Raw genomic sequence first — 13,372 nt, 5'->3', positions numbered from 1 at the left:
ATGGTGTGCCCTGGGCTCCTGCCTATCGGGTGCCCAGGGCCTGTGTTCCTTCCCTAAAACTGCCTAACAGCCTAAACCCAATTGGCATCTCTGGCCACATGTCAGCCCCTGGTAAATGGTACCCTAGGTACCCAGGGCCCTGTGACCAGAGAAGACCCCTAAGGGCTGCAGCACTTATTGTGCCACCCTTAGAGGCCCTGTGCCCTGACACACACACACTGCCTTTGCAGGCTGAGTGTCTTGGTGCAGAACAAAACAGAGTCGACATGGCACACATCCCTGTGTGCCATGCCCACAAACACACTGCCCTGGCATACCTCAGTCACCCCTCTAGCTGGGTGCACTATGCCAGTAGTGTGGGTACAAGGGCATGAGCCCAGTACCCCTACAGTACCCAGATCCATTCTTGGGCACTGTAAGTGCAGTGCTGCCCTTAAGAGTATATGGTGCTGGGAGGTCGTCATCACGAACTCCACAGCTCCATGAAGGCTGCACTGAAGACTGCGAAGTTTGATATCAAACTTCTCAGCACATTAAACCCACACTGATGCCAGTGTGGGATTTAATGTAAGATGCACGACAGAGGGCAACTTAGAGTTGTCCCCTGAACCTAACCTACAATCCACGTCCTGTCTGAGGGGCTGCCTAGGCTGCCACACAGCAGACATGTTGCTGGACCCCTGGGTAGAGAGCCATCCGCTCTCCTGGGCCTGCAACAATGCACATCATGGGCGAGGTGCTAGGTCTCCTCCTCCAGGATGGGCAGGAGAAGCTTCAAAGGCCGGCCGCCTTTGTGAGCTTCTCCAGCCCACTTGCTGTACTCAGCAACTGGCCCACACCAGTTCTGACCCCCACTCTGGCGGGAAGACTGGTGGGAAACCCCAAGGGAGGAAAGGGGGTGTGCCAGCCTCTGTCAACCCCACCCCTCAGGTGGGGGAGGCGAGGTGAAGCACATCTCCGGGCTCTCGCCATCTTGAAGATGGGGAGCCCTGCCCAATCAGAACTAGGCTACTGCCCCCGTCCCACAGGAGAGTGGCAGGATAGGGGGTGTACACACCCCAGGGAAGGGACCCATTGGTCCCTGCCCTTTACCTACCTGTAACACCCCTACATTTATTATTTAGGGGGACCCTGAAACTTCCTTCCTCAGATCCCGAATCCGAAACAAGCAAGAAGAACAAGAAACAAGAAGACCTGCCGTGCAGCTGCTAACAAGAGGAAGACACCAACTGATTTGGCCCCAGCCCTACAGGCCTGTCAACCCTCGAACCTGCTCCTGCTAAAACCCGGTGTGTCTAGTGGTCAGCAACCTCAAAAACCCTGGGGGACCCGCCTGCCTTGTGACTCTAAAACGACTGGGACTCCCACAAGCAGTGGTTCTGCTCAAAGCAAGTAACAAGCCCCTGGTGCCAACCAGGAACCGCGACTCCTGCACACTCTGCACCCGCCAAGCCTGGCCTGTGCCAGAGTGGACAAAGACCACGAGGACATCCCCCCCGGTGACTGTGACCCAGAATCCAGCACCCAAGGACCCACCTCGACGCTCCTGATGACGCCTGCAGCCTCAGAACCAGGGACCGCTCCAACCGCCACCAGCTGAGGGTAAGATTTCCCGACGCGAAAAGACACCCCTGCACCCGGCGCCCTGTGGCTCCCTGTGCCCAGCGCCTGGGTGCCTACCTAACCTACAGCTTCCCAACTTACCTCTCGAAGTGGTGGTCGCACCTGAAGAATCTTCGTCCCCGTGTTTGTAGCTCTTGTTCGTCTTGTAGCTTCTTCATAGAAATCCATTGAGCGCCCGACGGCTCAAAAGCACCCTGCACCGGCACCCGAGTGCCCTTGGAAGTGCAACATCTATCCTAATCTACTTCCCCACTTGCCCCGAGCAAGTGACCAGGAGCCTAGCTCCCTCATCCGCGTGGCCTGCTTGCCAGCAGCCACCAACCAAAGGCCCCCTGCCCGCCATAGGGAAACATTGGGCCTAACTCTCTCTGCACCCGGCTGCCCCTGTGCCGCTGAGGGTGTAACAACTGTATCTACCTGACCCTGGGAGACCCCCGAGTCTATGGCCAGAACCTTAACTCTGCCAGTCGAGTACTTACCCAAAAGCTGATAACTCACGTTTCCTCCATAGGGTAACATTGACTGGTTTCACTTGGAAATTCTTCCAAGTGTTGAGTTTTGAAACTTTAAAATATTCACCTAAAATCAGCCGAATAACGAAAACAAAATTACTCACCTGTTATCAGGAGCGATCCCAGTGCTGGATCTTGGTGCCCAGCACTGACCCTGAAAAGTAATTACAACTGTACTTACCGCTAACTTGATTTTCCTCCATAGAATAACATTGCCTGGTTTTTACCAGAAATTCTTCTGTCGATTTTTGAAACAAACAAATATTCCTTAAAAAATCACCTGTGTAACAAAAACGATTTATTTTAACTGTTTACAGGAGATGCACCAGTGCTGAAACCAGGATCCAGCACTGAGTAAGAAAAAGTAACGATAACCCTACTTACCTGCTAAGTAAATTTCCTCCCATAGGATAACATTGGTGATTCTATGTGAAAAAAGTGTCATCTTTTGAAATACAATAATCTTCCTTAAAAATCATACCTGTAACCAAAATGTATTTAATTACCTGTTTCCAGGAAATGTCCCAGGACTGAATCTAGGATCCAGTCCTGTGGTTAGAAAAGTAATCCAAAAAGTAATTAATTGCATTTACTAAGAAATTCCCATTGAGCTCAATGTTATAATTGTGCCTATTGCAACAACTGTAACTACTGTGTTCAAAAGTCTATTGCCTATTGAAAGCATTTAACTAAAATATCTCATTCTGAGAAAGTATATTTTGATACCTATTGTTGGTTCTAAAATAAAACAACTATATATTTTTATATACAACCTATTGGCCTAGAGTTCAGTTCTGGAGTGTGTGAGACCATTTGCTGACTGAGTGTGTACAACAAATGCTTTACACTGTCCTCTGATACTGCCTTACTGCTCGACCAAGCTACCACTTTAGAGAGTAAGGTTATATCTAACTTTAGCCTCTGCCAAACCTCTGGGGACTGTGGACTCTGTGCAGACTGTACCTATTTGGGAACAGTATATACAGAGCCACTTTCTTACACTCTCCTTCAGGAGAAAAACCAACTCCAAAGAGTAAGATCCTAAATCACTGTTAGGAACGTGAAAGCCACTTTCTCTACCTCACCCACTGGAACACAGCCCTCAGAGTTCGAGCCACTTGACACATCTGGCATTCTAAGAGTCCCTTGTGGCTTTACAGCAGCGGCCACCTTGGACTGGCCGGTTTCCAATCTCTGCTCCCCTCCACTATTAATAGGACTGACAACTGGCCCCAAGCTAAGGTCCTAATGCAAAATGCAAATGTACCATATTAATACATCTACAATTAAATATATATGCACGTTCTCACACTAGGATCCTATTGCAAAGTACCTTACCTTCAAACCAAGAAATAATTAATAAACATGCATACTTCCCCTACACCCCCCCTTTCCCCACTCAGCAACCTGAAACTCCATGGTGCAAACTCCTTCTCCATAACCTACCCCCCTAACCTCTCAGCCAATGCACCCAAAAACTTCAAACAAAGACTGATCAAGCAACACCGAAACCCTCATAGCTGACATTTACTACAACACCTCCAAAGGTCTAGAGAAAACGGCTCTCATTTTCCACACATCCAGACCTGCGAATTGGTGTACAATCCTAATCAACTTCCTAAACATAACTAATTCCTCCAACATCCCATACGGTGCAAACTGGCAATAGCTAACTCGCCTACCTTCAAAGGCAATGCTACCATAACCATCTACAGAAACTGAAATATCACGATTTCAGCTAATGAAATCAATCTACGATCCTTTGATTCCATATGTCCTACACTACGCAATGCTGTCTATCATGCGCCCAACCTTCCCTCTTCAACCCAAACTCCATCACAGCCTATAAATGTTGAAAAGCTCATGAAAGCCACTAGTCATTCCAACTCTATCTTCTCCTCAGCACCTTCCACCCACATAACTTCTCCAACAGAGTCTGCCCCCATCCTTCTCCAGTGCATCACACCTCCTCACTCCAATGCTACTGACTGCCAAACCAAACCGAATACAGAATCCAGACCAGCTCCTAGCAACATCACCAGCCCTAAACGTCAACCCAGCAATCCCCTTGACAACCCTACCTCAATACTCCACTCTAACCCCTCCTTCTCTCTCCCTCCCTCGCCATACAGAACACCGACCTAGATGCACCTGCACCCAGCATTCCCAAATTACCTCTGGCCCCATCTGACTCGATAAAAGCAAATGTAGAATTGTACCGACTTAACACTTACTCCATTCCAAACCAAACCAGGGTAGAAACACATGATAACCTGACCCCTCTCTCACGGACCTATACCCCTCGAATCTAGAATGCCACACACAATACAAATGGCACCTCAACACATCCTCACTCTCCTCATTGAACCCTATGGCCACAATCAAAATAAATTTGCGATTAACTCACACGGAAAATCAACTAGATAAAGTAACGCAGGGCATTAAGAAAACCCACCCCGAGCTGGCCCAATTTCCACACCTCCCCTCCTGCAATTTAGACATCCTCCACGTATGTCTAAGTTCCAGCCTTATAGCTGGCTCACAACTCCTCTCAACAACCAAGCTTGCAGGCCGAAAATATCAAGCCCTGAGAGGTCTCTCAATGAAGCGACGGATTTAGCCAAAACATATGACTTGACACCAATCCAGGACAACCCCACCTGCAAGATCCAGGTGACCACTGGAATCACGAGAGTCCCCAACCCTCCAAAAATCGCTAGACCACCAACAAACCACATCGATATCCCCCTATCCCACTCATAAACACAACTTCAGCAGAAATATCAACCGCATGCTCAAAGTGCAGATCAGCAACCAAACATGGAACTTAACTGACTGAAACCATCTCCGGGTTTCTCCTTCAAGAAAGACCGGGAAGACCGACACGGTGGTGGCATAGCCATTACCCACAAGAACAACATCCAAATAGTAGAAGCAGACACTTTTACCTACCCCACTTTTAAATATCTCTCCTCAAACAGAACGATGAATACAATAAAACTTTAAATGTCACCTCCGCTACCACCGTCCAGGCAATGTGATCTCCTTCGGCGAACACCTATCGAAATTGATAACGCACTGCTCACAAGCCAAAGACAATAACATAATCCTAAAGGACTTCAATATACATTGGAATGATGAGAAAGACATACTCATCCAATCCTTAAATGAACTCTTGCTCAGTAAAGACCTTAGCAAACCTGCAAGGGGCATAACGAAGGCGCAACCCTTGATGCCATCGTAGCCCAAAATGAAGCAGGTAAGTAATAATAACATCCTTCCAGTTTACTGGTCAGATCACCTCATCATTCTTTTTTAAATCAACCTAGTCGACATACCCCCTATTCGCACTCATAAAACTATCCAATGGTCTCGTAACATAAATCAGATTTCCCAAGCTGATCTGGAAGAAAGAATGCGGTTACTACTCCCCTTCCCCAACAGATCATCTCTTAACAGATGAACTTACAACTCACTATAATTCAACGATGACAGCCATCCTTGAACAAATAGCTTCTCTGAAACTCAAAATAAATACATTTTAAAAATCAGAAATACCCCCTCGAGATCCTGATTGAAAGACCTCAACTCTGAAAGAAGACAACTTAGAGAAGCAGAAAGATTTTGGAGAACTAAACTGTCCATAATCCATCTTCTACAGCTCTGGAAGGAACGTAGGAAGTACAAAAACCACACTGAGAAGGAAAAAGCCCCTTTCAATCAGAGTTTTGTATAGTGTGCTAATCACCCCATAGGGATATCCAGGCGCTATTCTTCCGCAGAGCACTAATAAAGCAAAACACCACCCTCATGAACTTTTCAACATCATTAAACAATAAACCTGTAAACCAGCAAAAAAAAAAAAGGAATCCTCATGTCTCAGAAGAATGCTGTGACAATTTCTCAAAATTCTTCAAAGATAAAATTACGAAGATCGAGCTCTCCCGAGGCCACCACCCCCGGCTGACTACTGAGATCTCTCCCCTTCACTCCCTTCGAACTCCAGAGCAACGGCCTCCCTCCCTGAGCCCACAGGATGCAATCAAATCCCACGATACCCCACAAATCCCAGGAGCTTGAAGATATTCAACTCGTTCACGGAGGAGGATATCTCAAAGATGCTTGCGAAATCTAAGCCCACCTAGCAGACCCTCTGCCAGCCTCCTTGGTGAAAAGTCTCAACCACGCCCTAACCCCTGACCGGACTAAGATAATAAACAGCTCCCTGAGCAATGGAGTTATGCCGGACTGCCTCAAACTAGGACAAGCCACCCTCATGCTAAAAAAAGCAGTGGCTGACCCGGAGGACCTCAACAACTTCAGGCCCATCTCCAACCTTCCATTCTTGGCAAAAATTCTTGAGAAATGCATTCCATCCCAACTCAACCAACACAGTGACTTCAAAAATCTTCTCGACTCATTCCATTTGAGTTTCAGGAAGGGATGCAGCACGGAAACAGCTCTACTGAATATAGCAGATGACATACACAATTCACTGGACGCTGATAGATGCTGCTTATTCATCCTCCTAGACTTATCAGCGGCCTTTGACATGATCGACCATAAGTTGCTTTTAGAATCCCTCCATAAAACAGATCGGAGCAGACGGCTTGGTTTAGAAATGGTTATCTATATATTGGTTTGAAATAACCACTCTGAACAAATAAAAATAAACAACTCAACCTCACATACTTCCACAATAACCAGGGGTGTCCCCCAAGATTCAGTGCTTTCACCATCAGTCTTTAATATCTACACGTAACCCGTCACCACCATACTCAAACAAGCTAACAACCCATACCACCTTTATGCAAACGACACCCAGCTCTACTTAGAAATATCCTCACTAGAGGGTTGAATACTACTCTCAATAAAGTCCAAAACTAGCGATCACACAACCACCTGAAACTCAACCAAGACGAGACAGAAATCCTCCTACTATCAAACAATGGACCGTCCACCCAAGCCCAAGAGTGGATAAATACCATTGACGCTTTTAACTGCAAATAGACTTTGGCTGATTCCGTCAAAACCCTGGGGATCACCCTGGACCAAAGTCTGAGCATGAACCCACACAAAGAATACTGTGAAGAGTACATTCTACAACATAAAATTCCTACATAAAATCAAGCCCTTCCTCCCCCGGAATGATCTAAAAAGCACCACGCAAGCTACAGTTCTATCAAGACTAGACTACGGGAACGCCACCCTCACTGGCACCACGAAGTCGCACGTAGCACCCTTCAGAGCCACACTAAAAGCAGCAGCAAGGCTGGTCACTGCAGTGAAAAATCACAATCACATCGCCCCATCCCGGAAAAATCAAAACTAGCTCCACGCTGAAACCTGTTGGTGCTTCAAAACGGCCTGTCTCACTCACAAAGTCTTTCACACAGGAAAACCAGCTTACCCTGCGTCCAAACTCACAAAGGCAGGACAGACGAGAAATGTAGTGAGCTCCAACACTTTTCTTCTCATCCCACCCAAAAATCGAAAACAGAAAGCCCTAACACACTCTCTCGGGCAATGCCCCCAAAATCTGGAACTCCCTGCCGGTAAATATCAGGACGAACCGTTCTTTCGTGAGCTTCAAAAGACAACTAAAAGATCTCCTCCTCAATCAGCACCTTAACCCCTCTGGCTGTAACGCCTAGCACACAACTTGAATCTCTTCCGCGAGCTGTACGTGGATTGTTCCTCTCCTGGAAATGCTTGGATTTTACTTTAACAAAACTTTATTTTGTAACTTATATTATCCAACACTGCCTTTGACAAACTTTGTAAAGCGCTCCAATACCCTTGGGTCTTGCCAGCGCTATATAAAACTCTGTAAATGAATAAACTCTTAAATAAATACATTGGTGAGCAGACATATGCCAAATGACTGACCATCTCAAACTGGCAAGCAGCTACTGGCCACACATCAAACCACGTGACAAACTGAAGAACCGTCACGCACCATACTACTGGCCAGACGCCAACACACTGGCAAGAAGCCACACAACTCTCTTCTAAACACACGTCAAGCCGACACATGACACCCCACTGATCACGTGCCATTAAAAGGAACAAGAATCCACACACAATAGCACTGACCACAAGTAAATAAACATGCGAGCAGCCTCGTGTCAACACCCATGGTATTAAAGCGAGTGAGCAGCCACAGACGCCACTCAAACTGGTGAGTAGCCACACACCATGCTCCTGGCCTCCTGTCAAACTGCAGCCAATCACCACATGTCAGACTGGAGGCCGCCACATGTGACACCCAGTGCTTAATTTGTAAAAGAATAGGTGCAAGGGCTAAAAGTTTTCTTCGGAGCCCAGCTCTAGTGCTGCCAAATACCAGAACTGATGAATACCAAAGCTTGCTGGTATTGATTCCACCTACTGCCTCTTTCTTCCATTACCTTACACCATACTTGCCAGCAATTCAGAACAAGAAAGTGGGAGATTTTGAAGAAAATAAAAACAAGCATTGGCAAAGCCAATCAGTCTCGCCTTTGGGACTTTATAAGTGTTTAGCCATGCAACAGTTAATGTTGTTGCACCAAGGATATTGTGCTGGATAACTAAACACTTATAAGGTCCCAAAGGCGAGACCTATTGGCTATGCCAATGCTTGTTCATATTATATCTGATGAGGCATGAGGGAGGGGTGATATGGATATATTACTGATCACAATTTGGCAGTGTCAATAGATTTTATGTTTTCCATTTTATAACTGGATATTCATGTTTTTAATGAATAGTTACTGTGTGCTCATAATAACCTTACACGCGGTCCTTTCAAAAAGTTTTTTCAGTGAATATATTTGGTATTATTAAATGTACTTTGTCCACTCTCATTAGTATTTGTGGCTCATTAGTATGTAGGGCGCAAAAGCATGTCTATGACCATGCCCTAAACTTTTGTTTCCCTGCCTGTAGTCACCACGTAGCAGAGGTTATCGGCATGCCCATAAGACACAACACAGGGTGGGGATGTCTTGTGCCCACTATCCCTGCTCTCAGTGCGTGCTTGGCAGTGAGTGTGGGATATAGCCACACTCTGCCACCCGTACCTCTGTCCTCTGTGGCCACTGAACATAGAGGATATCTTTTGGCCACATTATGTGCTCAGTATCCGTGCCATCAAAACTAGGTGCATGCCATCTACCCATGCCTGGTGACTAATGGTCAAATTACATGGCCTCGGGCCATGGCATGTGGCCCATAGCCATAACATTAGTATCTGCTATACATGGCATGCAGCAATGCCAAGCAAGTACTGGGCACAAACTTTGGTCTCAGGCTGAAACCTGCAGGCTCTGGTGGCAGGGAGGGTGAACCTAGGGCTTTATCAAAATGGACAAATGCAGAGCCCAACAGACTCAGTGGCCGGTGTTTTTCAACGGGTTGCACAAAGTAACTTCATGAGCCTGAAGCTCTGGGGGAACAGACGGAGACGTTTTAAGGCATGGGCAAAGTGGGCAATTACCCAGGGCCTCCCACCTTCCAAGAGGCCCCCCGGGAAACTGAACTTTCACTGCAGCTCACTACTGTGGATTTTTGTAATTCATCTCTAAAATATAAGTCAATATTGTTAAACAGCATAGGTCTCAGTAAGCAAAAAAAAAGGGCAAAAATATTTAGTTGTTCCAAACAGGGACCCCAAACTATTTCTAGCCAGTGGCTCCAAAACTTTTAAGATGACACTGGGAAGAGATGCCAATTTCAGAGAGGTGGATGCATGTCACACCCATGAAAATAGTTTTCTGGATGTAGAGTGGGTAGGTGCAGGGCGTGGTCAAAAGCCATACCTGGTGAGCTTCAAGTGTTGGTCTTTGGGTGCAGGGTTTGGTCAAAGACTACGCTAAGAAGGCTTTTGGAGGGGGAGAGGTGGCACAGACCTCACCCAAAGTCTAGTGTCAAGTGGGCATAGTGGTAGACTGTAACCTGGGGTTCTGGGGCTCAAGGGACTTGAAACAGTGTATCTCCTAAGGTCAGGACCTCCAGCCTGGCCACAGAACTTGCCTAGTGGGTACACTGGGAAACATAAGAAATAAACAAAGAAAATATTTTCAAACATGTTAAAGGGTCCTTATGGTTGCTTACTCAAATATCTGATTATATTTATTGCAGAAAACATGACATTTACTTTAAGAAAGCCATTTGACATTGGCAGGGTGTGGTGACCCCCAACAATAATGTTTCACAAAAGCCATGACAAAAAAAACAAGTATTGACAAAGCCAAAAAATCTTGCAGCCAACACCAGACTTATTGGTTTTGACAATGCTCGTTCTTCAATGACCTTGCTCTCCTTCTCTTTTCCCCACTGGTAGAGTTACCAGAGTAGGAATTACAGAAGTGCAGAAATGAGCCACCAATTAAATGCCAGGAAACGAAATGCAGAACACTTATAGAAAGGAAAAAAGAAACAGAGTAAGGGAACGGACTACGACCAAAAGAAAAGGTTTTTAGAGAAAAAGAAATTAGATGCGACAAAAATAAATAAGAGAAAGTTCAATATAAAGAAAGACAAGCATTGGCCACGAAAGTCATCGCGATGACGCTCGCTGTGAAAGCGAAAGTGATAGCGATGACGCAGAAAGGCGTTCCTGAGTGCTGCTGGCTGGCCTAGCGCATGGCGGCTGGGCCCGTGCACGCTCACGTGCACGCAAGCCCTAGGCCAGCCAGCACTTTAAAAACTCACATACAAAATGGCTCTCCGAGCAGCGCATGCACGCTGACTCAGCGAGACCTAAAAACAGGGGAATTAATTTTCCCTGATGACTTGTATTGAAGCAAAGGCAATTTCAGGCGGAAGTTGGCCGAAAAAAAGCCCTTTTTAACTTTAAAAAAAATTCTGGATTCTCCAATGTAAATTAGGTCTGCTGGCAAGTATGCCTCGACTTCCTATCTCATTGTGCCACTCTTTCAGCTTCTTTTGAATCCCTGCTTCCGCCTCAAGGCGCTGTGTTCCTCCCTTTCTCTAACCCTTTTCTTCCTTTACTGCCTTCCCCTCTTACTGCGCGTCACAGTCTCTATGAAAAGTTCTGTGGCCCTGCACGAGAAGGACTGAGCCATCCTGCAGAAGTAAGGCAATGAAGAGTGGGCGCTTCAGCAGAGCCCAGCCAGCAGGTGGCAACAGAGCCCTTGATAAACTCAGCTCTAGCAACTCTCAGTGAAAGGAAAATGTAAAATCATGAAAATGAAAGAATTCACGTTACTGCAGTGGTTCAAATGTCTTTTGCTTTATTTTTTCTAGACAATCTAAGAAAGCCTTGTGCTATGTTATACCTTTTCAGTCCCGAAACAACCTATTCATTAGCATCCTTTTAGGTCTGGCTTGACAGCACAGCTAAGTGAATGACCTATTGTTACCAAGAATTTAAAATATACATGGAAGGGGGTTCAGCTCCATCCAGGAGCGTCACACTTCCACCTTACTCTATTGGCTGTTTCCTGTACCATTACACCTCCCATGGAATGCTTGAATTGCAGTGTAGGAGGGACTATTTTCCACCCAAAAATATACTGAATCATCACACATTCATTTTTTTTTTTATCTCTTACATGCATTGTTTACGAGGATTGTTGACTACGAAGACCTATTGTTAACATTTCTTTAAAATATACATAGCATCAGCTTGGGGTCCACCCAGATGGGTTGTGCTCGCTCTCCTCAAGCGGTTAGATGCACCACTCTGCATCCTCTGGAATGTCTGCATTGGAATTCATATTTTTACATCTTTACGCATTCATTTGTTTCTCTCATAGATGCCCCACATACTGAAAGCATTAGTTTTGTTTTTTCACTGCAGCAGACTTTTAAAAATATGTTTTAAACAGGACTCTAAATACAAGCGGCACTTGCTGCTATGAGAATGCTTGTGTGACCGGCCTCTTGGGGACAACCTCCACATCAGAGGGCAAGTCTGCCACGGTTTCTATGATATGGCTGTACGTCACAACAAGAAACTTTTGGCAATGTGTAAAGTATTTATGCAGTACTAAAACCAGTAATAACGTCAAAATGCAAAACAATAGAAATCTTAAACCGAATTAGAATAGAGTGGAATTTATTAAACAAAATGAAGCCAAAATAAACAAAAAATAATAATAATGGGCTCTGGAAATATTTTTTTTAAGTTAAATAGAATTAGTGCCACAAAGCACCAATGATCCTCAAAACCAAAACCCAAGCCAAGCCTTCATGTAGCCACCGCGCGTTACCTCAAGTAGTGACTTTTGATGTAATATGGGTGAGAGAGAAAGATACCTCTTTAGTGGCTGAACTGCACAATGTTAAACCAGTCATCAATCCCAGCTTCCCCGCTAGACAAACCTTGTGACCCTAGGCAATTAATTTATTTTACGGAGCCTCCTTTCTCTGCATTATTACACAGGAGAGCAGCGTCACATAAGTGTGTTCGGGATGTGCGCTGTCAGAGGTGTGTGAGCCACTAAAAGCTTGAGCCTGGCTCCGACTCAGGTTGAGGTTCTCATGGAACTTCCGGCCCGAAACGCACTGAATATTTATGGAGAGGATGTAGCCCAGTGGCTAGAGCTGCGACTTTTGAAGATGGAGAATGTCTTGGAATCCCGGCCTTGACTCAGAATTCTCTGAAACTGGGTAAATCATTCAATCTTCAAGTGTCCCAAAAAAAAAAGATTTCATGTAGTCTGGGTGTGCTGTGAGGTGCTCTTCTGTCATTGGACAGGTTTGTGCTGTGAAAACTGCAAAATGCGGCATCTGCCTGCCTTCCCCATACCCCCGCCCCCGCCCACACACACACGCTCTAAACTCATACATCAAGAATTAAAGACAAAGCATTAACCTTTGATATGAGAAACATACCCAGCTAGCGAAGCTGCAGTACCTGGTCTCAACCCCAGCTTCCCTGCTTGACCAAACTGTGTGATCCGTTCATCTAGCCTCCTTGCTCTTCATCAGCACATATACGAGAACCTTCAAATACGTGAGTTCAGGATGTGCACCTTAAAAAATACAACTTGTTAAATAAGCTATAATGTTGCACCATGTATAATAAAAATCTAAGCCACATATGGGGTGCAAAAGACAATTGACTTGCCTCTTAGCTCACTGGTGGTATTGTCTTTGCGGCAGAGGGGGTGGAAATTAAAAAAACTCTTACTTTTAACAAACACGTTTTAATGCAGGGATATAATTTGGAGCACCAAAGTGAGTTAGAGAAATGCACATGTTTGACTTTCGAAGACAACACCTGA

At 45.6% G+C, this 13,372-nt stretch overlaps 1 protein-coding gene across 1 annotated transcript in view; it reads right to left on the bottom strand.

Annotated features, from left to right (window-relative positions):
• LOC146797362 (solute carrier family 26 member 6-like) overlaps positions 1–13,120 on the bottom strand; it is a 230,667-nt gene extending 217,547 nt beyond the window's left edge. The window contains exon 1 of the mRNA XM_085627593.1: positions 12,961–13,120. Coding sequence (XP_085483719.1) covers positions 12,961–12,978 — 18 coding nt within the window. The 5' untranslated portion in view covers positions 12,979–13,120. The remainder of the gene's footprint in view (positions 1–12,960) is intronic.
• Between the last annotated feature and the right edge of the window lie 252 nt (positions 13,121–13,372).

This window comes from Triturus cristatus, chromosome 9 (assembly GCF_964204655.1).
Source record: "Triturus cristatus chromosome 9, aTriCri1.1, whole genome shotgun sequence".
Classification (NCBI taxonomy): Eukaryota; Metazoa; Chordata; class Amphibia; order Caudata; family Salamandridae; genus Triturus; species Triturus cristatus.
The sequence above is the reverse complement of the archived record's forward strand: the minus strand, read 5'-3'. Positions and strand labels throughout refer to the sequence as shown.